Source organism: Neofelis nebulosa, chromosome 6 (genome assembly GCF_028018385.1).
Source record: "Neofelis nebulosa isolate mNeoNeb1 chromosome 6, mNeoNeb1.pri, whole genome shotgun sequence".
NCBI classification, from domain to species: domain Eukaryota; kingdom Metazoa; phylum Chordata; class Mammalia; order Carnivora; family Felidae; genus Neofelis; species Neofelis nebulosa.
This window is the reverse complement of record NC_080787.1, coordinates 117,106,041-117,134,005: the sequence shown is the minus strand read 5'-3', so window position 1 is coordinate 117,134,005 and position 27,965 is coordinate 117,106,041. Positions and strand designations below refer to the sequence as shown.

Sequence of the window (27,965 nt, the reverse complement as noted above, 5' to 3'; positions counted from 1 at the left end):
TTCTAATCAGGATTTCTTCATGATAAAAGCTAAGCATAACCACTTTTGAACGCTACTTTTCCTTTGGTACAATAAACAAACCATAAAACAACAGTTTCTGTCCAGTTTTAATAACATTATTATAACCACTTTGTATTTCTTCCCCATTTATGCTCTTACAGGTAAAATTCCATTACAGCAACTTCTCTTGGATAACCAAGTTGATTGTTCTTGTAAATTCACCATTAGAAATTACTTTACGTATATTATATAGCTTTCAATTTATTACAAAAACATTAGGCTTTCAGAAGTGAAAACCAGCACCCGAAATCTGAGTAAAACGGAATACATATACAATTCTTTCCAGCAACAAGAACAGAGCTCACTATGTAGTATGGTACTCTTTGTTTTTAAATTTCATGTGTAAAATTACAGAACTGTCAAGAAATGGTTACTTTTCCCCCCTTTATAGTAATAAAGGCTCCAACAAAATCGACAAAGTACTTTCTATATCAGTTTATTCTTCATAAATAAATCATGATTATAATTGACTACTGGAAAAATGAAAACATTTGAACTTTTAAAAAAGAAAATAGAGCCCTCCCTGATTAACAGAACTTGTTTTAATGGGATATTATCTACAGTATCTTATACCTTAGACATGTAACCATTAAAACAAAGAAGTTAGTGACAAAGTATCCATGTAACTGTATCACAGATCTCGAGAAACATTCAAAAAAGATTTAAGGCTACCCAGTAATAGCCTCTCATAAAACCCAACAAATCTTACAATGGCAATTAGACTTCAAAGGGACGAAAATATTAGTTTATGTTGAGCCAAGATTAGAAAAATCTTCCACTGTTGGCATTTTCATGTTCTTAGTTTTTCAATCAAACAATCAGCCTGTAATTTTGAAAACATAACATTTTTAAATTCTAATTATTACAGCCTACATGAACTAATTCTACTGGCATCCCTATTATAATAAGTCACAGCAGAAGAGGTGGATATGACATATTCTGTTCCTAAAAATATCTTAAAAATTTTCTCAATAGTTTTATAAACTATAGTAAAAGGGTTCAATATTGTATATAAGTAGGCAGATTTTTATCCACATTGTATATTTGTTAAAAAGCTTCAATAAGAAAGGGAAAATAAATACTGACATTTTAAAAAGTAAACTAGATGTTCAAGAATCTTAAATGCATAATACTAAGTAAAAGAAGCCAATTTGAAAAGGCTACATACTGTATTTTTCCAACCATAAGACATTCTACAAAAGGCTTAAAACTGTGGAGACATTAAAAAGATCAGTGGCTACACAGAGGATTTTTTAAGGCAGTGAAACTATTCTGCATTATAATATAATGGGGGATACATGTCATTACACTTTTGTCCAAACCCATAAAATATACACTACCAAGAATGAACCCTAATGTAAATCACGAACTGTGGGTGATAATGATGTATCACTGTAATTTCATGGGTTATAACAAATGTATCACTATGGTATATAGGATGTCTATAGTATGGGGGGCAGAGGTTATATCGGAACTCACTGTACTTTCCATTCAATCTTGCTGTGAGCCTAAAACCACTCTAAAAAAAAAAGTAAACCAAAGTCTTCTAATTATTATTTCAAATGCTTTTCTCAAACATCTTATATATCTGAAACATCATATAAGAGATTTTGAAATAAACCTTAATATCTTTCTCTTAATTTTCTTCAAAGTCTCATAATACATACTGACAGATTTAAGAAGAGTTCAGATTCACAGGATGAACCATTAACAGATCCTATAACTTACAATGTTCATTCATTTTTTTCTAACTAAAAAGTCATGTAAGGAAGTATAGTTAAAAACCCTACAAGAATATATTTTAATGAGTTTTTTTTATCATAAAAGCATGGATAGTGTAGAAAATCAAAAATACAAATAAGGAAAAACATTCCTTTTTTAATCACACTGATTTTTTTAAAGAGACCACACCAACTGCCCTGTCAAACATCCACTTTTTAAATTTTGAACACACACACACACACACACACATATATCTTAAATAAAATTAATCATCTGGACAAGTTAATTAGAGGGATAAGTTTGAAATATGAAGTTTCTAGAAATCATGCTTTTTAATTTCTTGTGTACCATGGCTATAATAATAATATGCATTAACTAACAGTAATTATTTAATTTGTAATTCAGTGATAATTTGTATATGGCAACTACAGGTCACCTTAACATCATGGACACAATAGCAACTGGTATATTACTTAGTCAAGTGGCCTTGGAAGGACAGTCACTTACCAACTAAGGCTTGACTGTCCAGCAACAGGCCTATAATCAGCTGAATTCTACTCTACTTTTGCACTAGCAAAACAGAATTCTGCATTTTTTTAGGCTCAAAGCTTCAACCTCAGATCTGACAGGTGATGCTACTACTGCAGTCCTTTTCTAAACTAGAAAATTACAAAAATTCATTTCTATAATAATATTGATGATGATAACAAAGGCAGCAGGTAATATTTACTAGCACTATTTGCAAGGTAGTTTTAAGTGCTTTACATACAAATTATTTTATCAATCCACTTATCAACTCTACAGGTAGGCAGTATTCCTTATCAGTAGGTAACAGATAAAGAACTTGGGCCTTAAAAAGTTTACGTGACTTGCACATAGTACCTCAAATAACTAAGGGAGCCACAGTTTCAATCCAGATTGGACCCTGGATTCTAAACTATTAATGCCATGGTTCTTTTATATCATACTCACTGCCTGCAATGGAGAGACTTAGCCATAGCTTCTCTTCCTACGGATACAATAACCTGGAAAATCCCTCAAATTAAAAATAATTATTTTGCATACATTCGAGCAGTATGTTAAAAGAGATGATCAGGTCTATGAGAGCTGTAAGTGCCTAGTGTTGCCAAGAAAAGAAGATCTACAACAGAAAGGACAAATATTTTAAATACTTTTGTATGCAGCTACTACAATAGTAACACTTACTGTGATAAACCAATAGGAATTCACTTTATAAACCAATTTTGATAAGAAGCCAAGTTGATCGACAGGTGCCAGAACATGAAGGTGCAAGTGGGAAATGGAACAAAAAGGCGGCATATGGAAACCCATTCTAAAACAGAAAGGTAAGAGATACTTGGCAAATCAGTTCTACAATAGTTTAAAACTATTTTTTTTTTACGATAAAACACATAAACATTAAGGACGTCCCAAACAGGTTACTACTAAAGTATCTTTTACTGCCTTCTTTCTATACTTAAAAGTATTCACAATTCCTCCTCTTTTCATGAAGTTCATAGTAACAAACTCTTCATCAAGGAAGGGCTTAAAGGCATACTATGCCTCAGTAAAACCTTGATGAATTCTAATTTGGCATTATGTTTTATCACCTTGGTCCTTAACATTTTAACCTTTACTTTTCCTAAGATATGGCTCTGCAATGAATCTTCAAAAAAAAAAAAATTACAGGACACTCAAATAGAAGGGTTCCTTTATTCCAGGACATAGCCAGTAGATGGTGTGCTTTCTCCTTTAATAGTGATTTCCTTACCAACCAGTATTTCAGTAATGAGATTAATTATACCATTATTTTAAAAATTTTATCACTCAAGTTTCTTAATAGTGAAGTAACCTAATTATTCACAATTTATCTGCTTTATACAACAGTCATAAGAGAATTCCTTGGACTACTAACAAATTTCTACTAAGAAATGTGATTCTACCTCTTAAAAATAAGTTCACAGTTTTGTTAAGTCCACTTAGCAATTCTGAGTGGAGCAAGGCATACCTGTAAGAATAATCCAAGCCTAGGAATATTTGCCTGCTCAAATATTTGTGAGTCTCCATTAAAAAACAAACAAACAAACAAACAAAAAACTCCAGTGAGTGGAGTGTAGGAGGAAGGCATGGGAGAAGGGCTATGCTGCAGCAACAGTATAGCTGACAATGTGGAGTCAGATACACAAGACAGATTGAAAAGCTGCCACCACTACTGAGAAAAGGAGACTGGGTCTTCCCTCCATGAAACAGGAGCTCACATAATATAGAATCAACTAATCTAAAAGGTAGAAGCGACTCAAGGCTTCATTCAACCCTTTCATTTCAAAGACGGGGAAGCCAAAATCCAGAAAGTGGGAGACTTCCCAAGGTCCCAAGTAAGGAAGTGGTAGAGACAGGCTTGAGACTCAGGGCTCTTGACTCTCATGGTGCCGTTCATTCTTCTAGTACACACTCCTGTGACTGGAAAGGCAATGTGCTGCTTTTGGCCAAAGGGTCTCAAATACTATCTGTTCCTTGTCATTATCACTCTTGAATAGTGCTTAACAGATTTCAGAGTGTTTTCTCACACACCATCTTATTTGAGCCCATAGGTAGGCAGAGCAGGTGTTATCTTGGGGAGGTTAAATGTCTTCAGGTAGCACAGCCAGTACAAGCACAGTACTCAGCAAGTAGCACAGATAACATCAGAATTCAGATCTCTTTCACTTCCAGTTCTGATGTTAGACGTGATCTCTGCTACACCTGCCTTGTTACTCCTTTGGTCACACTAGGCAAAGTCACAAGTCTTTTAAAAAGGAAAAAACCCACTATTTAGATTAATTAAAATAATTGCCAAGTTGAATATTTTTATTACATGCTTTTTGCTCAAACTTTGGCGAATGCCAGAGTTCAGTTCAGCAGGGAAAAAACTCAAGTAGTTTCACACGACAAGTATAATAATACATTTTTAAATCATATAAAATATTTTCTAAAGAAATTCAATTTACACACAATTTTATAGAAAAACACATCTTGAACAAAGAAAGGTAGACTCAACTATTTTACCTATGCACTGCTTAAATATACTTGTCTGTCTAAACTATGAGTGGCAATCATTAGAAAATATTGAGACATGACAGGAAGAAGACTTATTCATTAAATTTACACTACCACTGAACAATGAATGCTTCACTCTCAGGAAAACTGCATTTACCAGGCTCTCTGCTGCCTCTGCTCTCATTTCCCACGAAGAAACAATATTTCAGAAAAAACAATTGCATATATTGGTTTCTATCTGCAAGTACACATACCTCGCATTTTTGAAGTCAGTGAAATTATTCCTTTCAAGAATGCTTTTTCCAACAGTTACCATGTTCTCAACTATAAAACAGAAAAATGACATTACACAGCAGGAGACATTACTAAGTTGTAATTAATATTAATTTTTAGGGTCCCAGTCAAAATTTGTATCAAATGGGTAAACATTTAAACCACCTGTTCAATAGTTTTAAGTTATTGAGAAGTTTGCCCATCAGCACTGAAATGAAGGTTCAACCTATCACAAAGCGTCATGTATAGGTTGACTTTGAACAGCTGTTAAGGGGTACTATCAAGTGACTACTTAGGACATCTGGTCCTACTGAAGTCTAATTCAAATCATAAGGAGACCAAGTAATAAAAAAAATACTTGAATTAAGAAAAGACAGACGGGGGGCGCCTGGGTGGCGCAGTCGGTTAAGCGTCCGACTTCAGCCAGGTCACGATCTCGCGGTCCGTGAGTTCGAGCCCCGCGTCAGGCTCTGGGCTGATGGCTCGGAGCCTGGAGCCTGTTTCTGATTCTGTGTCTCCCTCTTTCTCTGCCCCTCCCCCGTTCATGCTCTGTCTCTCTCTGTCCCAAAAATAAATTAAAAACGTTGAAAAAAAAAATTTAAAAAAAAAAAAAAAAGAAAAGACAGACGGGAAAACTTTGAATTTGTCTTTCAGTCAAAATTAGAGCTATGATAGCACTTTGTGTCAGGCCACCTTTGACTAGCTAAATGTTTGTATAATTGTTTTGGCTTCCAAACTCTCTCTGCCTTACTGTCTTTATTATCTTGGTCCTTTATGGCCTTTGGATGGAAATATGCTTCCCATGAGAAAAAATTTGGTAACCTGCAATGTCCAAAACACAATGCCAAGCTTTAGACCCCTTTTATTTCTGAATGGTGTAGTCAAGTATTTAGAAGAGGAAGAAACGAGAATCTACAGAAGATGGTTATCATAAAGAGGATTATAAAATTATTGCTAATTTTCTTCTCTAAGTCAGGCTTGAGCCAGGAGGACGACAGTAGCATATCATCCAAAAAACTCATTACTTCAAGCAAGATTGTATCTTGTTTTCTTTTAAAATATTCCCAAGATCCTAGACATGGGGGTAAAGAATGTTTTTTTTTTCTTTTAATTGCTTTAAAGCAATGCTTTTAACAGTACCATATTATAAGGTGTGTAGATGTAATATATATGACAACAATAACACAAAGTGGTGCAGAGTTACATTTTTCATGAATTGCTACAATGTGAAGTCTAAGTAGACTGTGATAATTACACAATGTATATTTTAATCTCTCTAGAGCAACAATTTTTTTTAATATGAAGAGAAATACATGAAAAGGAAAGAGATAAATTACAGTGGAATTATAAAAAATATACATGTATCTGATCAACCACAAGAAGGAAGGAAAGAAACAGAACAATAACAAAAAATGGGGCATAAAGCACCTGGGTGGCTCTGTTGGTTAAGGGTTCAACTCTTGATTTTGACTCAGGTCATGATCTCATAGTCATGGGATCCAGCCCCGTGGCAGGCTCCATGCTGAGTGTGGAGCCTGCTTGGAATTCTCTCTCTGCCCCTCCCCAGCTCATGCTCTCTCTCTTTCAAAATAAATTTTCCCAACTTTATAAACTGTATAAAAATATTTATTGAAAGATCTTTTTTTTTTTTTTAAGTTTATTTACTTTGAGCGAGAGAGACAGCAAGCTGGGGAGAGCCAGAGAGAGGCGGAGGGACCTAATCCCAAGCAGGCTCCACACTGCCAGCATGGAGCTCGATCTCACAAACCACAAGATCATGACCTCAGCTGAAATCCAGAGTGGGATGCTTAACAGACTGAGCAACCTAGCACCCTGAAAGAACTTTTAAACTTTTATTATGAAACTATTAAAATATAAACAAAATCAGAAATAACAGTGTAATGAAACCTCAAACACCTACCATGCTGCTTCAAAATTGGTAACATTTTATTTGCAACAATTATAACAACTTTCAATAAAATAGAAGAAATATTAGAAAAAGAAAACCAAGCATTAACATATTTTTTGCTCCTTAAAAACAGTATAAAAAGGAAATACTTAAGGCATGGTAGCTGTTGCTTGATACTAAATATTGCATATATATTGGCCTTTACCTGCTGGAATGAGTATGAAATGTACTCATAGAACTTAAGATGACTAAGGCATTTGGCAATATTGAGAAGAAACAATTTAAAAACGGGTAATTCAGTAGTCTAAACACTAATGAAGTACACATCAAAGTTTTCCCTCAAAGATATTTCTTATTCACCTTCAAAAAAAATCTGGCCCAGGGGCGCCTGGTGACTCAGTCAGTTGAGCATCTGACTTCCGCTCAAGTCATGATCTTGTAGTTCATGAGTTCAAGCCTCACATCAGGCTCTGTGCTGACAGCTCAGAGCCTGGAGCCTGCTTCAGATTCTGTATCTCTCTTTCTCTCTCTGCCCCTCCCCTGCTTTCTCTCTCTCTCTCTCTCTCTCTCTCTCTCTCTCTCTCAAAAATAAATATTTAAAAAAATTAAAAAAACACCAAAATAATATGGCCCAATTTATCTATTTTATCGGCTACTTAATTTACTAACCAAACTAATCCCAGACCCTGTTGGCAAAGGCTATCAAAACATATATGAAGTGAACTTAGAAATGTCTTAGTAAATGATAACTGGTAACTCACAGAAATCATGAGTAGGAAAATACAGGATAATCCTATAAGGACAAGATTCAAAATCTTCTTTTCAGAAGTGAAAAATTCATTGCTAAACCTCATAACTAAATTTTGGTGTCAGTTCATCTACACCAGAAGCTTACAAGGGAGGTACCAATATGGTCTCACTCCCAGGCAATATGAGCTTCTAGGCCATATCACAACGTATTTGCTTGTTATTTTTTAAATAGCATCTTCCATTTCCAGAGTCGAGAAAAGCCATCACTTAAAAAAACATAAAGAGGCATTATCTTTTAGAGATCTTAAAGATTAAATAACATGATGTCTGGAATTTCAAATCCAGTGGGAGAAGGTTAACAGCTGAAAAAGATTGGCCACGAGTTAATAAATGTTGAGCTTGGGTGATGAATATATGGAGACTACATTATGTTCTTTATTTTTGTATATATTTGAAAATTTTCACAGTGGAAATTTCGAAGAGTCATAAATGCTCCTTTTTCATAATACCTGCCAGACTTGTTCTCTTTTAACTGTCACGGCCATCACTGATGCCAACTGAAAACGATATAACCAAGAAGAACACTACTGTCCTCTTACCCAGTTCTATGTGATCTTTCTTTAGCTCTCTGCAGTTTCCAATATGCTTCTTTGGCACCACAAGATAATGATGAGGTGCTGCTGGTTTGATATCTTTGAAGCAAACTAGGTCTTCATTCTGAAGGAGAAAACATATCGTTTGTTAGTGGATTTTTTTTTTTTTTAAGACCTTCCTAATGCTGTTCTGGCATGTCTTGAATACCATAAATCTCAGTCTGATAGGGAAATGGTACTTACGTTACAACTAAGCCCATCTGGGCAATTTTGTGAATATGCATTTAGTCCACAAAGACAAGCCTTACTGCCCTTCATGACATGCTCATTTGTTCCAGAAAATGAGAAGATTATTAAAACTTCATTACCAACAATGATAGAGTTTTATTTTCATTAGATATTTCTCCATCTCTACCTACCTAAGGGTCTTTCACTCTTAATATGTACTTCTAAAGTTTGCCTACAGAAACATAGCGAGATTGATAAATTCTTTTTCACATACAATTTTTTTACAAAATAGATATTCCTCAATTATAACAAGAAAATCATCTAGCATCTACAGAGATTACCTTTTTAAACATTTTTCCATAAACTGTATATAAATACATTTTTGTTATATTTGCAACATTAAAAAGCCTTTGAAATGCTAAAACAAACTCCAGTATATTGTACTAAGTGTCCGATCCATTATATCAGAAGGTAAATTAGCGCAATTACTGTGGAAAACAATATGGAGTTTCCTCAAAACATTAAAAACAGAAATATCATATGGTCCACCAGTTCCACTACTGTGTATTTACCAAAAGAAAATGAAAACACTAATTCAAAAACATATATGCACCTCTGTGTTTAGTAGAGCATTATTTACAATAGCTAAGATATGCAGGCAACCCAGGAATCCATCAATAGATGAATGAATAAAGAAGATGATGTATACACACAATACATTCAGACATAAAAAAAAAAAAGGACATTTGTGACAACATGGATGCACCCAGAGGGCGTTCTTATGCTAAGAACAAATTGGTGGTTGCTAGAAGAAAGGGGGGGCGGGGCAAAATAGGTGAAGGAAATTAAGAGGTACAAAGTTCCAGTTATAAAATAAGTTATGGAAATGAAAAGTACAGCATAGGGAATATACTCAATAATATAATAATGTTATATGGTGACTACACTTACCATGGTGAGCACTGGGTAATGTATAGAATTATTGAATTATTATTTTGTACAGCTGAAATTGTCATTGTGTGTCAACTACATTTCAGTAATTTTTTTAAGTCAAAAATCACTATCAATCAGTATATCAACAAGTTTCCCTCAGAAAAATTCCCAGAATACACTGTTGCTCATTAGTTCTCTGTTTCAAGATCAAAAATTCAATTTAATGAGGGCCTCATATCCTTGCCAGTAATCTTGGTTTCAATGAGAACAATGGTGAAAGTCCATTGTACATATTATACCATGAACTTCCTTATCAGGAGCCATACTGCTCATCACCTAAGGTTCAGGGGACTGACAAGTCAACTTTTGATAAGACCACACTTCAGAAAATGAGACTTTTTTGTCTACTTTAGTCCTCAGGAGAGCCATGATTGAAATGGAAGGCAGCAAAAACAGGGTATTATGTGTCCCTTTCCTATCTCAAAATTTCTATAAAATGCCCACAACATCATGTTATTAAAACAGTGTTTGGGGTGCCTGGGTGGCTGAGTTGGTTAAGCATCTGACTCTTGATTTTGGCTCAGGTCATATCCTCACAGTTCATGAGTTCGAGCCCTGTGTTGGGCTCTGCACTGATAGCATGGAACCTGCTTGGGGTTCTCTGTCTCCCTCTCTCTCTGACACACCCCTGCTCACAATCTCTCTCTCTTTCAAAAATAAACATTTAAATAATAATACTAATAATGTTTAATTATTGACTTTGTTGCTGTCCTCACTTAACATACCTTCAACCCAAATTTGCAAAAATGAATAGGCACAACAACATGAAAATCTTGAATATTATCCAGCTTTTAAGAGTAACTTGTCTATGTATCCCTTTGAATTAGCATTTTTGTATTCTTTGAATAAATACCTAGTAGTACAATTGCTGGATCACAGGGTAGTTCTTTATCTTTTTAACTTTTTGAGGAAACTCCATACTGATTTTCAGAGTGGCTGCACCAGTTTACATTCCCACCAACAGTGCAAGAGTACCCCAATGTCTATAGCAGCATTATCTACAATAGCCAAATTACAGAAACAGCCCAACTGTCCACTGACTGATAAATGGATAAAGAAGACGTAGGGCGTGTGTGTGTGTATGATATATATATATTATATATATAATGGAATATTACTCAGCCAAATCTTGCCATTTGCAATGATGTGGATAGAGCTAGAAAGTATTATGCTAAGCAAAATAAGTCAGAGAAAGACAAATACCATATCCTTTCACTCATATGTGGAATTTAAGAAACAAAACAAATGAGTAAAGGGGTAAAAGGAAGAGAGAGGCAAACCAAGGAACACATTAACTATAGAGATCAAACTGATGGTTACCAGAGAGGAGGTGGGTGAGAGGATGGGTTAAATAGGTGATGGAGATTAAGGAGGGCACTTGCTGTGATGAGCACCGGGTGATGTATGGAAGTGCTGAATCACTATATTGCATACCTGAAATTAATATTACACTGTATGCTAACTAACTGGAATTTAAATAAAATCTTTTTATTTTTTTTAAAGAGTAACTTGTCGGGGCACATGGGTGACTCAGTTGGTTAAGTGTCCAACTTCAGCTCAGGTCATGATCTCACAGCTTGTGAGTTTTGAGCCCTGCATCAGGCTTTGTACTCACAGCTCAGAGCCTGGAGCCTGCTTTGGATTCTGTGTCTCCCTCTCTCTCTGCCCCTCCCCTGCTCATGCTCTGTCTCTCCTGTCTCAAAACTAAATAAACATTAAAAAAATTTTTTTTTAAGTGTAATTTGTCTATAAGATGAGGATGGGAAGGAGGGGGAAATGGTTACTTTTAAGATCCTGTAGTAAACTTAGCCTATGCAATCAATGATTGAATTAGATTTCCATCAAGCTTTCTAAAATATTGAAATTGGCCCTCTGATGTTACCCTCTCTCCCACTGCTACTATTGAACCAGCCATTATTTAGACTTTTTTTTTTTTTTTTTTTTTGTGAGAGACAGCACAAGCAGGGGAGGGAAAGAGAGAGAGGGAGAGAGAGAGAATCCCAAGCAGGCTCTGCCCTGTCGCTGCAGAGCCCAATGTGGGGCCCAAACTCACAAACCATGAGATCATGACCTGAGCTAATAAAATCAAGAGTCAGGCGCTTAACCAGCTGGGCCACCCAGGTGCTCCTTTTAGACTCTTCATTTTAAGAAAAACTTTCTCCTATTACAAAGATACAATGACAAAAAAGTATGAAATGATGCATGTACAAAACTATCCTTTACAGCATGATTTGTGATAGAAAAAGAAAGAAAGAAAGAAAGAAAGAAAGAAAGAAAGAAAGAAAGAAAGAAAGAAAGAAGGAAGGAAGGAAGGAAGGAAGGAAGGAAGGAAGGAAGGAAGGAAGGAAAGAAAGAAAGAAAGAAAGAAAGAAAGAAAGAAAGAAAGAAAGAAAGAAGAAAATAACCCAAGGGTCCATAATTCAACTAGGAGACTGGTTGAATAAATCATAGTAAATACATACAATAAAGTAATATATAGCTATAAAAAGGAATGATGATCTTTATATACTTATGAAATGATTGCTGAAAAATATTTTTAAAAATTTTTTTTTAACGTTTACTTATTTTTGAGACAGAGAGACAGAGCATGAACAGGGGAGGGTCAGAGAGAGAGGGAGACACAGAATCTGAAACAGGCTCCAGGCTCTGAGCTGTCAGCACAGAGCCCGACGCGGGGCTTGAACTCACGGACCATGAGATCATGACCTGAGCCGAAGTCGGACGCTTAACCGACCAAGCCACCCAGGCGCCCCAAAAATATTTTTTTTGAGAGAGAGAGAGAGAGAGAGAGAGAAAGAGAGAGAGAGAGAGACAGCATGCATGCGCAGGGTAGGGACAAAAGGAGAGAGAGAATCTTAAGCAGGCTCCGCACTCATTATGCAGCCCAACGCAGAGCTCAATCCCATGACCCTGGCATTGTGACCTGAGTAGAAATCATGAATCAGAAGCTCAACCGACTAAGACACCAGGAGTCCCTGAAATATACTTCTAAGTTAAAAAAATAAATAAATAAAGCAAGAAGCAGGAGAATTGTTAGGCCATCTCTCGTGTAAGAAAGAAGAATACAAAATTAAACATACACATACATATTCTTACAATGGAAGAAGGATAAACCAAAAATATGTTTTTTAGTGTTTTAGTTTCTTGTGAAGGAAGAGCAACAGGGTAAAGATGACAAGAGAATGCATGCTACATTTTTCCGAATGTACTTTTCTTTACAATTTTGACTTTAAAACATGAATATTTAACATACTTTTTGGACTTAAATAGAAAAAAAAAGGTAATCCCTAAAAACTGAAAACAAACAGAAACAAATAATCCTAACTGTATGCCATGTTGATAACACAACTACACAAAGAAAGATATTTCAAGTAACTCTAAAACAGAATTTTGATTCTCCATTACTGACAACCACTAAGTGAGAAGTTTTCCTTTATGCTTTCAATGCAGATCACAGTGAGCTTGTCAAGTATAGGACATGCCATGTTTATCCTTGAACTTCAAGTGAATAACACATAGTAAACCTGAAAAACTGTTTAATAAATAAATGTGAATAAATGACAGAAGCTTAAATACAAAGATAAAGCTATCAATGCTCCCTCCTCTAATCCTCGGAAGAAAGAAAGAAGAAAGAAAAGAAAAGAAAAGAAAAGAAAAGAAAAGAAAAGAAAAGAAAAGAAAAGAAAAGAAAAGAGAAAAGAGAAGAAAAGAGAAGAAAAGAAAAGAAAAGAAAAGAAAAGAAAAGAAAAGAAAAGAAAAGAAAAGAAAAGAAAAGAAAAGAAAAGAAAAGAAAAGAAAATGGTGTTGGAGCACTTGAGTGGCTCAGGTGGTTGAGTGTCTAACTTTAGCTCAGATCGAGATCTCGCAGTTCTTGAAACTGATCCTCACCATCAGGCTTGCTGCTGTCAGTGCAGAGCCCACTTTGGATCTTCTGTCCACTCTCTCTCTGCCCCTACCCTGCTTGCTGTCTCTCAAAAATAAATAAACATTTTTTAAAAAATTTTTTAAATGATGTCATTATAATTTTTACATACTTTTCCAATAAGAGATGGACTTTCCATGATCTTTCAGTCTGTCCTTGCAAAACACCTTAAGTTGGAATTTTGGCCACTGTTTGATTTTAACAGTGTTTCTCAGCCTTTTTTCATTATCATCCCCCTAAGGAAACTTTATAGATTTTTTTTTTTCTAATTGCTCCCCTCATCTGATATTTTAGAACCACAGCCATTCGGACATCCATTTATATCCTATATGCTATGCCTGTATTTCATATATATAAATAATAAGCTTTTTGCCCCTGCCCCAGGCAAAAACATCAATTTTTAACACTTTTGAGAATGCACAGATTAGACAAACAGCTAGTGTCTCTTGACCTCATTATACCACTGAATCTAAGCAATGTAGGCTAAGCATCCACTTACATACAACAAATAAACTGCGGTGAACAGGGTAGGTAGGTACTCAACCTCCATTGCAAATACTTCTGTGTCTTTAGTACTTCAGAAATTTTAAAAAGCCAAAATCCCCAGATGGAACTCAGCTCTTGCCAATTAGATGTACTTCAGACCTAGGTGCTTTGACGAGCTAACCTGAAGCAAAGCCATCTTTCTGTTGCTTCGGCTAGTTCCAGCCGGCGAACTGGTCAGCTGTAGGACTACCCAGTTTCCTTTTTCTTCCTTTCCCCTCCCATTCCAATGTCTAGTCAACAGTTTCCTGGGAGTCAAGAGACACACAGGAGACACCCTTTGTTTTGTCGCCATGGCCTACCGGTGTGGAGCTAGCAGGTGCAGTAGAGCTCTGCCGCTGTGTTGTTGCTCAAAGAAGAGTAGAAATACGTAGGTGCTACTGGCCTTCGTTGTCCAGAGGTCAGAAATGCAAAACATCCTGCAAGAGGCGGAACAGCCGTGCACAACGAAGCAGAATCCAGCCCAAACTGCCAACAGTGCTCCCACTGGAGAAACCGCTCAACAGTGGCAGTCACACTGCTTCCTCACCTCTGGGTCACACCTCAAGAGACCTCTTCCTGAAGTCTCAGCTCCAAAGGCAGTCACCTTCCTGACTGCGGCACAGGAAATGGCTCCTCAGGGCTCCAGTTCTGCAAAAGCTGTTCTGGATGTCATTCTTGAAAGCTTTTCTAGATCCTGTTCCTTCAGCCCTTGCAACAACTTTTTTAGCAACTAATTCCCTATATTAAATCCATTTCTGCTTTAAATAACTAGTTTTTATTTCTGCAACTGACCCCTAATATCTAAAGCAAATTAAGAAGAAATAACATTTGAAGGAACATTTCAGTACCCTGCCATCTGAGGTTTGATTTAAGAAGGGGGAAGACATCAAAGTTAAACTAGTATTTCCTCAGTGTGGTCTCAAGCAAGGTGAAAATAAACATCCAGCCTTGTGTTTCTCAACATTCTTCACTGTCACCCCTCAAAAGACATTCTTAAGACTTTTTTTCCTGATTCCACTGTCATGATAGTTTAATACCGCAGATTACGCTTTTTCTGTTTGTGTCCACTATGTTTATCTTTGCCTCATACAAAAAGAGTAAGATACCACGCCCCCAAACCAACTTTTATCCCCTCAGAAGTGATATCTCCCCCACTGAGAATGTGTGGTCTACTATTTGTTTAGTCTCTTCAGTATACAACAAGAAAACACTATATGGATGCTTATGGAGTGAGGAACCTTCTCTAGCTTTTGCCAGAAAGGTTTCCCAGACTGACCCACACATTATGCTAGTACCTCCAATGATTCCAAATCAATGTTCTCCTCTGTACTTAATTATAAATCTACTCTACTTTATATAAACCCAATAGTTTCTAAATATTTATTTCTAAAAATAAACATATATGAATTAATATAGGAATATAATGTGTATAATACAAAATACATAGGCTAAAGATTAGGTTCTCTTTTTAAAAACATTATCTTTAACATTTAATGAGCTCTGATATATCAAATCATTCTAGATTCAATTGTAAAAAGATCTGCACCTTTTTGAGGCACTATTGTACAAGCAGGTGCATCTTGCTTATGTTCTGTATTGCATGGACATATATTCATCGTGTGCCCCCTAGATAGGGTATAAAAGTAAAAAGTGTTTATTTGTCTAATTTCCTCTATAAAAATGTCCCAGGCTTTTCACATAATTTTCTCTGAAAATGTTCTTCACAAAGAAAAAACCCTGACCTTTGGCCAAGAAACACAACAACAACAAAACCTGTGATACAAGTTTGGGCCATCCCACTCCGCCCTCCCCCCCCCCCCAACTATTTGTAGACAAACTTTTTACACTGCTAGTATCTATTATCTCCTAGTTTTCCTCAACATCGGTGCTGGAGTGTGCAAAATTTAAAAGCAGTCTCTGGGAATCTACGAAATACTGAATTCTGTGAAGTTAAGAACCTCACTTTACCTCTTGCTAGCCTAATTTTAAATTTAGTAAAATAAGGAGTGAATGAAGGAGGAGAGCTTGGTGGTCCCTGCTGACTCTATGGATCAGCTCAAGAGGCCTACTTGGCAGACAACCGACTACTGGGTCTTCCCCCCAGTCAGCTGCTGCCTGTCTTCACTCCTTCCCCCATTCAGCACAGATGTCAAGGTCCATCACTTCAGCCCTCTGTCCAGCCATAATTTCTTACGTTTGTTCCACTGCCCTTCTGTAACACCCACAGAGCCAGACCCAACCCTGGGTTGACACAACTGACCACCTGGTCTAAAACTAGATTGGGGCTGTGGCTGGCGGGATCAAACCGAACCAAACCCACAGCTCAGCAAAATACTGCAAGCGGTAGAACCACCTCACCAAGCACAGAGCACTGTCATCAGTTGTCTCCTCCGTATTCATGCCACCCTTTGGATTACAAGAGCTGAACACTGACTATCCTTTATCCTATTCGCCAGTGAATCTCCGACACCAGGTGCTTAGAACAGATTCCAGTTCGCTTTTAACGAATGCATTAATGATTACTAAAAAGATACCAGAATCTCTGGAGCTGATCCTCTCCAAAGGCTGCTTCTTTAAAGGCAAGTAGAACCGGTAGAAGAAAACGTGTAGCAGGTATCTGTGTGCAAGCATCTGAGCAAAATCTTAGTGCTCTGAAAATCTGCATACATTCCAAATGTCGACACCTGTAGGAACTGTACCCTGCAGTGGAAATCTGCGCCGGCTAAGAAATAGTTCGACCTCTGCCCCGCTCCCCCCCGCCCCCAGCCTAATTCCAGTCTCACAAAGAAGCTTTCCCCAATTACCATTATCTCTTTTCCACCAGTTTGCTCCTCAGTAGCAGTAGCAGACTGCGCAGAATTTAAAAGCAGTGTCTAGAAAGCAGGCGGTGGGGGACACGGCGGAGGAATCCCTCAATTAAAAACAGATCACAAATGCTATTTTCTGCCAAATACCTGGTATCAGCAGACAGAAGCCGAAGTGTTTGGCTTTATCACTACAATGTCCTCCCTTCGGCACAGCAAGGATACTGCTGGAGACAGTCCCCACTCCGAAAGAAGCAAGTCCGTCATTAACACCACGACACCCAGCCTCCCCAACCCCGGTCCACACCTGCGAGGCCTCCCTCCTTCCCGGGAGCCTGACACGACCGCACCACGGTCCGCCACGCGAGGCCTCGGACCCGGGGCTCCCGCACCCACGCCCGGTCCGCTTCGCAGCCCACCTCACAGTCCAGGAGCTCGGTGCCCGGTTCCTGCCGCCCCGCTATCCGGCAGAACACGCACTTGCTACTGTAGTCCTCGGGCTTCGACGATCTTGCGACAACTTCGGCGGTCTTCGATGAAGACACCTTAGGTTCCGCAGTCGCCGCTGCCTCAGAGCAAGGCTCGGATCCCACGCTGTCGCACCTCTGCTCCTCCGCCATCGCACCCGCCCCGGGTGGCCAAGAGCTATGACGGCTCGGGCACCACTGGCCCTGCGCAGAGTCCGCCTCCTGCAGCTCCTCAGTTTTACCTGGAGGCGTCGCCCTTCGCCTGCCGCAGAGAAAGGCATAGAGTTGGGCGCACGCGCTGATCCAGGATGACGATAGACAAAGGGCGACGCAGGGATGGCCTCAAAGCCAGGGAACACGAGGGGGCGTGCCAGTACGCACTTGGGTGCTAGCGGGAAAACCGGTTGGTGGCTACGGGAGTCGCCCCGCCCCCTCCGTCTCATTGGTAAAGACGCAACACATCCTTCGAGACGCAGGAGCGCGCACCGTCGCGATGACGTCACCTGCGCGCTCTCAGGTCTGGCCAAAAGGAACTTGGTGGGTACGTTGGACTTTCTTTTCCGAAGGTGGAAGTTCGCTTTATTTTGAAGAAAAACAGAAAAAAAAAAGAGAGAGAGAGAGAGAGAGAAAGAAAAAAGTGTTAAAAATTTCGTACGTTTTAAACGAATGAGCACAATTTCTAGAGCCTGCTTTTCAACATAGATTATGTTTGATCTTTTCTTTCGTGTGTGCATTTTCAGCCACGATGGTTTGCTAAAGCTCAGAATATCCAAAACTGAACTTCATATCTCTGGCTACTTTTTTGTTGTTTACAGCACCAGCTAGATCAAAATAGCGGCTTTTATTTCACATTCCTCAATACACAGGTAAATGTGGAGTCTTGTAGTTTATAGTCTGTAATAGTCCAGAAATTCATTGCTCCTGCTTCATGCTTTCATGCTACAGTAACCCTGTAATTAGTTTCCCTCCTCCATTCTCCTGTTACTCAGTAATTATCGCGCCCCCCCCCCCCCAAAAAAAAGCCCCAATTTGTTAATTTGATACTCAGGGTGGACTCTGATTTGACCTAAGCTTTTCATTTTGTAATACTTGGCATTTACTGAACGTCTAAAATGTGCCATATGGGGCGCCTGGGTGGCGCAGTCGGTTAAGCGTCCGACTTCAGCCAGGTCACGATCTCGCGGTCCGTGAGTTTGAGCCCCGCGTCGGGCTCTGGGCCGATGGCTCGGAGCCTGGAGCCTGTTTCCGATTCTGTGTCTCCCTCTTTCTCTGCCCCTCCCCCGTTCATGCTCTGTCTCTCTCTGTCCCAAAAATAAATAAAAAAAAAATGTTGAAAAAAAAATGTGCCATATATTTCTCTAATTGTTAAAATAAACAAGGTTAGGGGCGCCTGGGTGGCGCAGTCGGTTAAGCGTCCGACTTCAGCCAGGTCACGATCTCGCGGTCTGTGAGTTCGAGCCCCGCGTCAGGCTCTGGGCTGATGGCTCGGAGCCTGGAGCCTGTTTCCGATTCTGTGTCTCCCTCTCTCTCTGCCCCTCCCCCATTCATGCTCTGTCTCTCTCTGTCCCAAAAATAAATAAAAAAATAAAAAATAAAAAAAAAATAAACAAGGTTGGTTTAGACCACTAAGATAAAAGTTGGTCTAACTCAGGAATCCACCAGCATTTTTTTTTTAATTTTTTAATGTTTATTTATTTTTGAGAGAGACAGAGAGAGAGTGAGCTGGGGAGGGGCAGAGAGAGAGAGGGAGATACAGAATCCGAAGCAGTCTCCTGACTGAGCTGTCAGCATAGAGCCTGACGTGGGGCTTGAATTCACGATCGGAGAGACCATGACCTGATCTGAAGCTGGATGCTGAACCGACTGAGCCACCCAGGTGCCCCCACCAACCTTTTGAACACAGAACTCCTTTATTCACACTGAAAAATTTCTTAGACTAGCTTGTTATAGTAACCTTGTTATTTGTTGGCTTAGAAAATACGTAATAACAAAGCCCTATTGTGAATGCAGTCGTTTTTGAATGATTTCTGTTGTATTATTTGAAGACATTTAGGGGTACCTGGGTGGCTCAGTCAGTTAAGCCTCTGAATCTTGATTTCAGCTCACATCAGAAAATCACGGTTGGTGGGTTCAAGATCCCCATGGGGCTCTACAGAGCCTGCTTGGGATTCTCTCTCTCCCTCTCTCTCTCTGCTTTTCTCCTGCTCGCTCTCTCTCTCAAAAATAAGTAAACTTAAAAAAAAATTATATATTTTTAAGTAGTTGTACACATGTGTTCAAGATATTTTTCATTCCTTTTGCAGTTTTCCAATGGTTTGGGGGACCACTATAATAGCTTCCTAGCCTCTCTCGGGAGTCCAAGGCAAAGTTCAGAATCGATGCACTACTTTGCCTTACTTAAGTATCCACTATTTTCATGCACTGTAATATACACTTTGATATACACTTTCACATCACTTTGTTTTTATCCACACTTTTCCCTCTGAAATATCTTTGTTTCCATCTCTGCACATCCACTTTCCAATCTATTCCTCAAATGCTACTGTGGTAGCTACTGTGGTTCCCTCCCTAAGGAAAGGAAAAAAAAAAACAAAAAACCTCAAGGCAACCTGGCTATATATATGCCTACGTGACAGCATGCCTCACAACCTTGTAACATGAGACCACTTAATCAGGCTGCATGTTTGTGTGTTACCATATACGGGAAACCAAGAAGTAAAAAAATATATAAAAAACTATGCCACATGGCATTCGGGGCTAAGTTCTTTGGGTACAAACCCAACTGAGTGGTGCTGGCAGGAATAAAGTTGCTTCCTGGAAAGAAAAGCTTTAGTGTCACGACTCCCTGTGCGAGAATCCTGCTACACTACCTCCTTCATGACATTTTTTTTTTAATTAACCAAACTGAAAATAAGTACTTCCTCTTGTGAATTCACATAGCAGTTTTTCAATACTTCTCTTGTAGAACTAAACACTTTGTATTGTGTACTATTTATGTGGATATCTTTTTTCTTACTAGAAATTATGTTCCTTGATAAAAAGAACAAGTGTCTGAATCTACTGTAGTGCCTCCTATATAGCCCTTTGCTTGTAGGTAGACACTTAACAATTGCCTAATGAATAAAAGTGTCTAGGGATAAGGTTGCTGCATGGAAGTGTTCAGATTGCACACTGTACAAGCGTACTATAAATGCAAATGTGTTAATTTGCATCATAGATAAATATCCTCTAAAATCACAGGCAGGCCTAAGAGTTCCAGAGCAGTGGAGAGCTGGGTCCTACAAAAACCCACATTGGGGGGCGCTTGGGTGGCTCAGTCGGTTGAGGATCTGGCTTCGGCTCCGGTCATGATCTCACAGTTTGTGGGTTCGAGCCCCGCATAGGCCTCTGTGCTGACAGCTTAGACTGGAGCCTGCTGCAAATTCTGTGTCTCCCTCTCCGTCTGCTCCTTCCCCCACTCGTACTCTGTCTCTCTCTCTCCTTCAAAAATAAGTAAAAACATTAAAAAAAAATTTTTTTTTAACCCACATTGGGTGCATATGACCACACACACACTCAGGAGACCATTCGCCTACACACTGGCACATACCTGCACAAGGTGCACCTGTCCTGTCTTAGTGACACCTGTGATTGGTCCCTCCCCTACCTGGCAATTTTGAAGACTCCCTTCCCATTCTCCAACTTTGAGCTTGATAGAGGTGTCTGCCATGGAAGTGGGAGAAGCAACACAAACTATTTAAAACTTGTCTGGAGTCTTGGTGTGGGATCACGCAAAAGCATAGGCAGTTGTGTGCACACAGAGCTGCTACCAGTTGGTGCTCTGGTTAGGCCCCCTGGGAACCAGCCATTTGGGTTTTGTGACAATAACTACATTTTACTTGTGGAAATGGAGTGTTTTCTGATTTCACAAGGGCACCATATGGGCTAGTAGCAGCCTTGCTTCAATCATGCTCTGGAGTCAGAAAATTCTACAACTTACCATCTGTGAAGATGTAGGCTAAGTTATTTATCTTTCTGTGTCAAGGCTTTCTTCATCTATAAAATGAGGATAATAATAATGTTTAATGCAAACATTATTTTGAGAACCAAAGCCTGGAAGCCTGGCACAAAACTCTCAATAAATGTTAAAAGTCATTACCAATAAATAGGTAGTGATGGTAAGGGATCATATGGTTTACTTGCATTTAAATATAGAAGGTTCAGTGCTCCTATTTAACATAGAAACTGAATTAGACTTTTGTAACATCGTTTCCTCTCCCCCATTTTCCCCTCCCCTCCTTTCTCTCCCCCTGACATACAAAAAGCTGTACATATTTACTAAGGTTCTTCTTTTTGGCTACGCTCACCCCCTTGGTAATCTCGCGTCTGTGGTTGTGAACACATGTATGCCAGTGACTCCCAAATTTAAATCTCTAGTACAGACCTCTTCCCTCAACTCCAGACTTGGGTAGCCAACTGCCTATTCAACTACCTTATGCACATGTATAACATATATTATAAACATGTCTGAAACTAGGCTATGGGGAAAGCTCTTTCCTTCCCAAATCTGCTACCATCTTACTTGAGGGAAAACTCCTTTCTGCCATCTACTGAGGACAAAAATTTTGAGATCATATCTGATGCTTCCCTTTAACTCCATATCCAATCCATCAGGAAATTTAAAGTACATCCAGAATCTGATGTCATCACTACTGTCAACCTTGGCTGAGCTACCATCACCTCTTATGTAAATTATTCAATAACCTATATGGTCTCCTTACTTCGAACCTTCTTCCTGCCCCCTTTACTGTGTAGTCTTAACACAACAGCCAGAGTGACTCTTTTAAAATGTGAATCAGATCGTGTCACTCCTCTGTTCCACATCCTTCAATGGTTCTATATCCCACTGAGAGTAAAAGCCAAAGTACTTACTTATGAGGATCCATAAGTCTCAACATAATAAGCCACCTGCCCACTTCCTCACATTCTGACATCAGCTACCACCACCATTTCCATTGCTTACTCTACTCCAGCCACACTGGACTCCTTGTTGTTACTTATGCCAGCCAGGCATGCACCCACATCTAGGCACAATGGTTGTCCCTCTGCCCAGAACACACTCCTTTCTACTACTGGCAGTGCAGATTTCTCCTCTCACCTTTTTCAAGTCTTTGCTCAAATGTTTCTTCCCTAATGAAGTCAATTCTGACCACCTTGGCAACCTACCCCTCATTCTCACCCCCTAATTCTCCCTTTCCCTTTTTCTGTTATTTCCATCCTGCCCATTACCTTCTAGATATTTATATTTAAATATTTAAATATTTAATATTATTGTATATTATTATTGTCTGTTTCATCCTCTTTGAATGTAATCTCAAAAATTCTCAGGAATTTTTATCATTTTTGTCTGTTTTTAGTTCATCGAAGTATCCTCAGGATCTGCATGTGGAGTATAGATACTAAGTGTAATCAAGGACAACTCCAAGGTTCTTAGTCCAAGAACTGGAAGGTCGAAGCTGATATTTACTGAAATGGAGAACTCTGCAAGAGCAGGTTTGGGAGCAAGGAAGCCTTGGAATTCAGTTCTGGATATATGAATTTGAGTTGCTATATCAGGCTCTTTAGAGTAAGTTTGTTGCAGTAAATAACTCCAAAAATCTTAGTGCCTTAAAACAAAAAAGTTTATTTCTTGCTCACCTGTGTGTCTGCTGCATGTTGACTCTGGCTGTGTTGACTTCATCCCATGACCCAGGCTGAAGGAGCAGAGATGGTTCTGATTTTAGAACAGAGGGAAGAAAGCACAGTGGAGCCACATCATGGCCCTTAAGGCTTCTTCTAAGGCTGGCACAAGTCACTTCTACTCATATGTCATTGATCAAAGTAAGTCACGTGGCCAACTCTGACATCAAGGTTAAGTATAATTCTAGGACTGTAAAAAGCAGAAGGCAAAAAATATTTCAAATAATAATATAGTACACTGCAGATGCCTATTTGACATTTAAGTGGCAATGTCACTAGGTAGTTGGATGTATGAATCTGAAGGTCAGGAGAGAAATCCAGGCTGCATATACGAATTTTAGAATCTTTAGCATGTAATATTTACATTCCTGAAGTTAGAAGAGATCACCAAAGGAGTAAGTATAAGTAGAGAAAAGTTCAGAGGACTGAGCCAGGGGCACTCTGGCAATTTAGAAATCAGAAAAGTGAGAAATAATCAACCATGACTGAGAAAGAGTGGCCCTGGAGTCAGTGGTGTGCTGGAGGTAAAGCAAAGATGATCTCGGGTAAGAGGGGGTGATGAGCTCTGTCAAAGCCTGCTGATAGGATACAAAGAGGACTGGCAGTTGAGTGGAAGTTGTTGTAAAGCTGAGAAAAGCAGTTTTACTGCTGGGGTTGGGGAAGAAGCCTCATTCTAGTGGGTTTAAGAGAGAATGGTAGTAAATGAAGTAAAGCAAGGAGCAAATGTGAACAGACCAAACAGATTATTCACAGGAAGACAAAAGAAGTTACTGAAAGAATGCCAAAGACACAGCTACACTGGTAAAGATCAGAGAAGCAGAGATGCTGGAGTTCTGAGTACAGGAGCAGAGTGGCTGTTCCAACTCAAATACACATCATTTAAGTGCATCTACTCAGGTGTCTCCATTCCTCACCACCAGAGGAAGCTACATCAACCCACCACCCTTTCCCGATCAATTAACTCCACCTTTATTACATTTAAAAGTTTCTTTCCTTGTACATCTTCTCTGAACCCCTGGTCTTGGAGTGCCCCAGATTTTACTCCTTGCTCTTCTTGTCTATCTGCATTCACTTCCTTGATCTTATCCAGTCTCAAAGCTTGAAACATCTATATGCCATGACTCCCACATTTCTAACTTTATTCATCCTTTTCTTCAAATCACAATCCAACTGCATACTTGGTATTTCCATTTGGGTGTCCAATAGATTGAACTGCTGCTGATAACCCTACTATAAACCTTATTCACAGACCTCTGACTTCGGCTGATGGCATTCTGAGCCTTCCACTTCTAGATTCTGTGACTCCTCTGCTCAAAACCTCCAATCCCATAGGCAGAATGATTAAGAAACTTGCCCAGTGTCATCCCATTAATCAGTGACAGAGGTGAGACCCCAACTCAAGCAGCTTGATGGGAACCTGTGCTCTGCACCACAGTACTTTGACACATGCACACGCTCAGTAGGTTACACGATGTTACGTCTAGTATGAGTCCCTGTTATATAGACATATGGATTTGTAAGAAAATGTGAAAAGGATATATACCAATATATTTGCACTGTGATCTTGGGATGGATAAGTTATGGTTTGATGTTTTTCCTTGATTTTGTTTATGTGTATTTTTTACATCTTCAACAATGAAAATATATTACATTTACCACAAGGAAAATATCCTTACAGATTTTTTTTTTAATTCAGGATTCCAGATGAACTTCATTCCCTTTAATCATTCTGTTTAATAAATAAACATCTCATTCCATAAATTTTTGAGTTGCTCAACCCCGATACCAGAAAGTACAGGACATTTTCAGGCAAATTTTGTTCGTATTTTTGGCAGAGATGGACTATAGAACTGGTACAACTATACATCGGATACAGTATAGCGTGTCTCTTCCCTTTTCAGTGAGATAGGGAGAGTGTGTGGGTGGATTTATCTTAAGCTCACACTGTGTCTCCACAGTAGACACCCTTCTCCACATCCTAAATAGAAATTTCCTAAACATAAATACAAAGACCTTCCCTGGCTTCTATTTTGTAAATGGAGATAACTTTTTGCTATTTCACCAGTGTCTCAAGAATATTTGATTTTTCTTTTCTTTTAATTTTTTAAAAATATTTATTTTTGAAAGCTAGAGAGAGCATGAGTGTGAGTGACTGAGGGCCAGAAAGAGAGGGACACAGAGAATCTGAAGCAGGCTCCATGCTGTCAGTGTAAAACCTGACGCGGGGCTTGAACCCAGGACCCACAAGATCATGACTGAGCCAAAATCAGACACTCAACTGACTGAGCCACCCAGGTGCCCTAAGAAAATTTGATTTTTCTGAAGGTAAGAGGAAAACAAGCATGAACACATTTCTCCTTCCCTAAGAAAAGCAGTATAAAAGGAAATATTTCAGGCTAAAATGGCTATTGCCTGGTACTAAATATTAGATGTGAACTGGCCTCCATCTGTTGGAATGAGTGACGTGTCAGGCGAAGGAAGGGGAGGGAGGAGTGCTTATCTGTGGGAAAGGAGAGAAATTTCCAGTTTCTGGTTACTGGGCTGCCTTACTTAAAACTCTCTTTGAATAAATATTGGCAAGTGGCCCAGAGTCCCAACTTGTGGCTGTTTGAGCTTTGCTAAAGTGCTTGAAGGAAAGTCCTGAATTGTTGTTCTTAAATGGAAACTGTAAGTCATTTGTAGTGGAAAGGATGACAAAAGAAAAAAAAATCCCTTCTTACAACAACTTTGATTCCAGCCATTCCCCTGATGAATTATTTTGTTTATTTGTGTACAGGTGTAATGCAAACCTTTCTGCTTTTTTTCCCCCTAGTGCTTTCCTGAAAGCCACGTCTTCAAACAAATTGTTGAAAGTAATTCTTTATCAGGAACAAAGTTACACTTGGACTTTGTATTTTTGATAAAGAATTCAGCATAAACAAAGTTCGATATAACCAACACCCTAATCAGTAGTACTAACTTACCTTTGTCTGGCATTTTATAATTTTCTAAAGCACTTTCTTGTATGTACATTAATTTGATTCTCTGACAATGCAGAGAGGTAGATATTATTGTCCCTGGTTTAGAAGTGGATAAAATGAGACCCAGGAAGATGAACCAACCTACTCAGGATCGATTTAATTGGTGGTTGAAAGAGGGGGCTATCCTCCACCACTTCAGTAGGACCAGAGGTACTTTCTGTTGCCCCCAATGGACAGAAGACAGCTACTATGTAAATTAGCACACCCCACCATCTTGAAGTTAGTGTCAATTTTTAGTCAGATCCACACTTGCATTTCTTTATAACTTCAAGGCCAAATAACTCATCTACACCATTCATTCCTGTTCTTATTACTTACCCTCAAACTCTTTACTCGTACATAAATTGCCTATGCTTCTTTCCCCCAGCTTCTTTCCACCGCTGACCTCTTTGAAACTCTTTCCACTGCAGAAGCCACAGTTTCATCGTAAGCACTCTCTATAGCCTCAACATCCTCACAGAGCCATACCTTCACTTTCTTGCCTCAAGTGAAACCTGGCTTTTCCCCCAAAGACATCACTTCCCTTGAGCCCTGACAAACAAAAACTGCTTTTTCCCCTGCCTTTCAACATGCTGAGAGGTATGTGGATGCAGTGTTGATATTCTCCTAGCTTCTAGCTGCCAGTTCCAGGTGATTCCATTCTTACCTGTATGAAACTCCCCAGTTTATGCCCCCTTTTGAGTCTCATGCTGTAGCATGAGGTGTAATCATCATCATCCACCAGCTTAAGGTCACTCCCCCAGATTCACTGAAAGCTTCAGCACCTGGCCCACACAAATGCTGCCAGACTCCCACTGTAATCTCAGCCTTCATGCCCATGATTCACAGCTTCTCAAGCACCTGGATTCCATTGCCCTTTGCCTCCATTTCTCTTTAACACAACTCATTCCTGTGGCAAAATCCTAACTTTATGTTTACTCACATGCTCTGAAAACCAGAACTCTAGTGACCCTTCACACCTCTGCAACTTTGACACTTTCCTGACTTCTTAGTAATTTCTGTTCTTGATCTTTCTTCAATTCTTTGAGTTGCCCTCCCATCTTCACTTTCATCCTTGCCCAGCATAGACCCCAAAGGCCCATAAGTTCTCCGAATGGCTTCTGGGTACCCACCATGCCCTCCTTCCATCTTTGCTATACTCCCAACCAACTCGCTCTCTTCTGTGGTTATCTGAGTGGTTAAAGGCATGGGCTGGGGAAGCCTGTTTCTATCATTTGAAGACTTTTTCCACCATGTAATAATTCTACCTTGGACAAGTCATTAATTTTTCAGGGCTTCCATTTCCTCAATTGGGAAATAGTAGTATCTTATCTCCTGACCATCATAAATTATTGTGAATATTAATTGAGAATATATGTAACATGCTTAGAATAGTACCTATCTCATAAGTACTCAATAAATGTTTAATAAACTGCTTTATGATGTTTCTTAAAAAAAATCACGTAACCAGATTAATAAGTACCAATACATGCCCAAATCTGCAAAGCAAAATGTAATCCAACAAACACCCTCTTTTTTCACTCCTTCCCTAGATACTGCCTGCTTCAGGGAGACTTTTGAGACAATACCTTTGTAGGGCCTGAGAACCTCTGATTTCATCATATTAATTATTTGTCGTCCTCATCAGAAGTAGATAGGATTAGCAGGCTGACTAATGTTTATTATTTGTAAGGCAGGAATAGCAAGGATTTCATGTGACCACTTCCCAGAAGACAGACTAGAAGAAACAGGCAAAAGGCATAAATAGGCATCTCACAAGAGAGAAAACATGGATGACCAAGAAACATATTAGAAGATGTTCATCCTCATTAGTAGGGAAATGCAAATTAGAACTACAATGAAATAACCTTGCACACCCTTGAAAATGGCAAAAATGAAGAAATTTAACAATATCAGATGTTGGACTAGGTATTCTTATGGTGGGCATGTAAATGATACAATTGCT

The 27,965-nt window shown here is 39.0% G+C and overlaps 1 protein-coding gene and 1 long non-coding RNA gene across 7 annotated transcripts; one reads left to right on the top strand and one right to left on the bottom strand.

Moving 5' to 3' along the window:
* Positions 1–480: 480 nt before the first annotated feature.
* HINT3 (histidine triad nucleotide binding protein 3) lies at positions 481–23,095 on the bottom strand. Of its 2 annotated transcripts, none has more exons than XM_058735178.1 (5): positions 17,235–17,638; positions 8,350–8,467; positions 5,073–5,142; positions 2,989–3,115; positions 481–883 (listed from the first exon to the last, which is right to left on the bottom strand). In XM_058735178.1, the coding sequence occupies exons 1-5, from the start codon at positions 17,433–17,435 to the stop codon at positions 851–853; spliced, it is 549 nt and encodes a 182-aa protein (XP_058591161.1). In that variant the 5' UTR covers positions 17,436–17,638; the 3' UTR covers positions 481–850. The 2 variants fall into 2 exon arrangements, 1 of the variants encoding a protein (XP_058591161.1); XR_009263287.1 differs by lacking the exons at positions 481–883; positions 2,989–3,115; positions 5,073–5,142 and adding exons at positions 14,332–14,448; positions 17,664–17,859; positions 22,959–23,095 and having other exon boundaries at positions 8,355–8,467; positions 17,235–17,544.
* On the top strand, positions 17,705–27,435 carry LOC131514805 (uncharacterized). Of its 5 annotated transcripts, none has more exons than XR_009263291.1 (4): positions 17,705–17,819; positions 18,098–18,148; positions 22,679–22,887; positions 23,014–27,435. It is a non-coding gene; the product is annotated as an uncharacterized LOC131514805 (long non-coding RNA). The 5 variants fall into 5 exon arrangements; XR_009263290.1 differs by having other exon boundaries at positions 22,679–23,141; positions 24,250–27,435; XR_009263289.1 differs by having other exon boundaries at positions 22,679–24,384; positions 25,813–27,435.
* Positions 27,436–27,965: the final 530 nt, after the last annotated feature.

Excerpts from the sequence above, each read along its gene's own strand:
- HINT3 (XM_058735178.1), bottom strand. The coding sequence starts at position 17,435 with ATGGCGGAGGAGCAGAGGTGCGACAGCGTGGGATCCGAGCCTTGCTCT. Across the intron at positions 8,468-17,234 it reads CCGAGCTCCTGGACTGTGAG|AATGAAGACCTAGTTTGCTT; the intron begins GTGGGCTGCGAA and ends TTTCTCCTTCAG. Across the intron at positions 3,116-5,072 it reads ACTGACTTCAAAAATGCGAG|AATGGGTTTCCATATGCCGC; the intron begins GTATGTGTACTT and ends TTTCTGTTTTAG.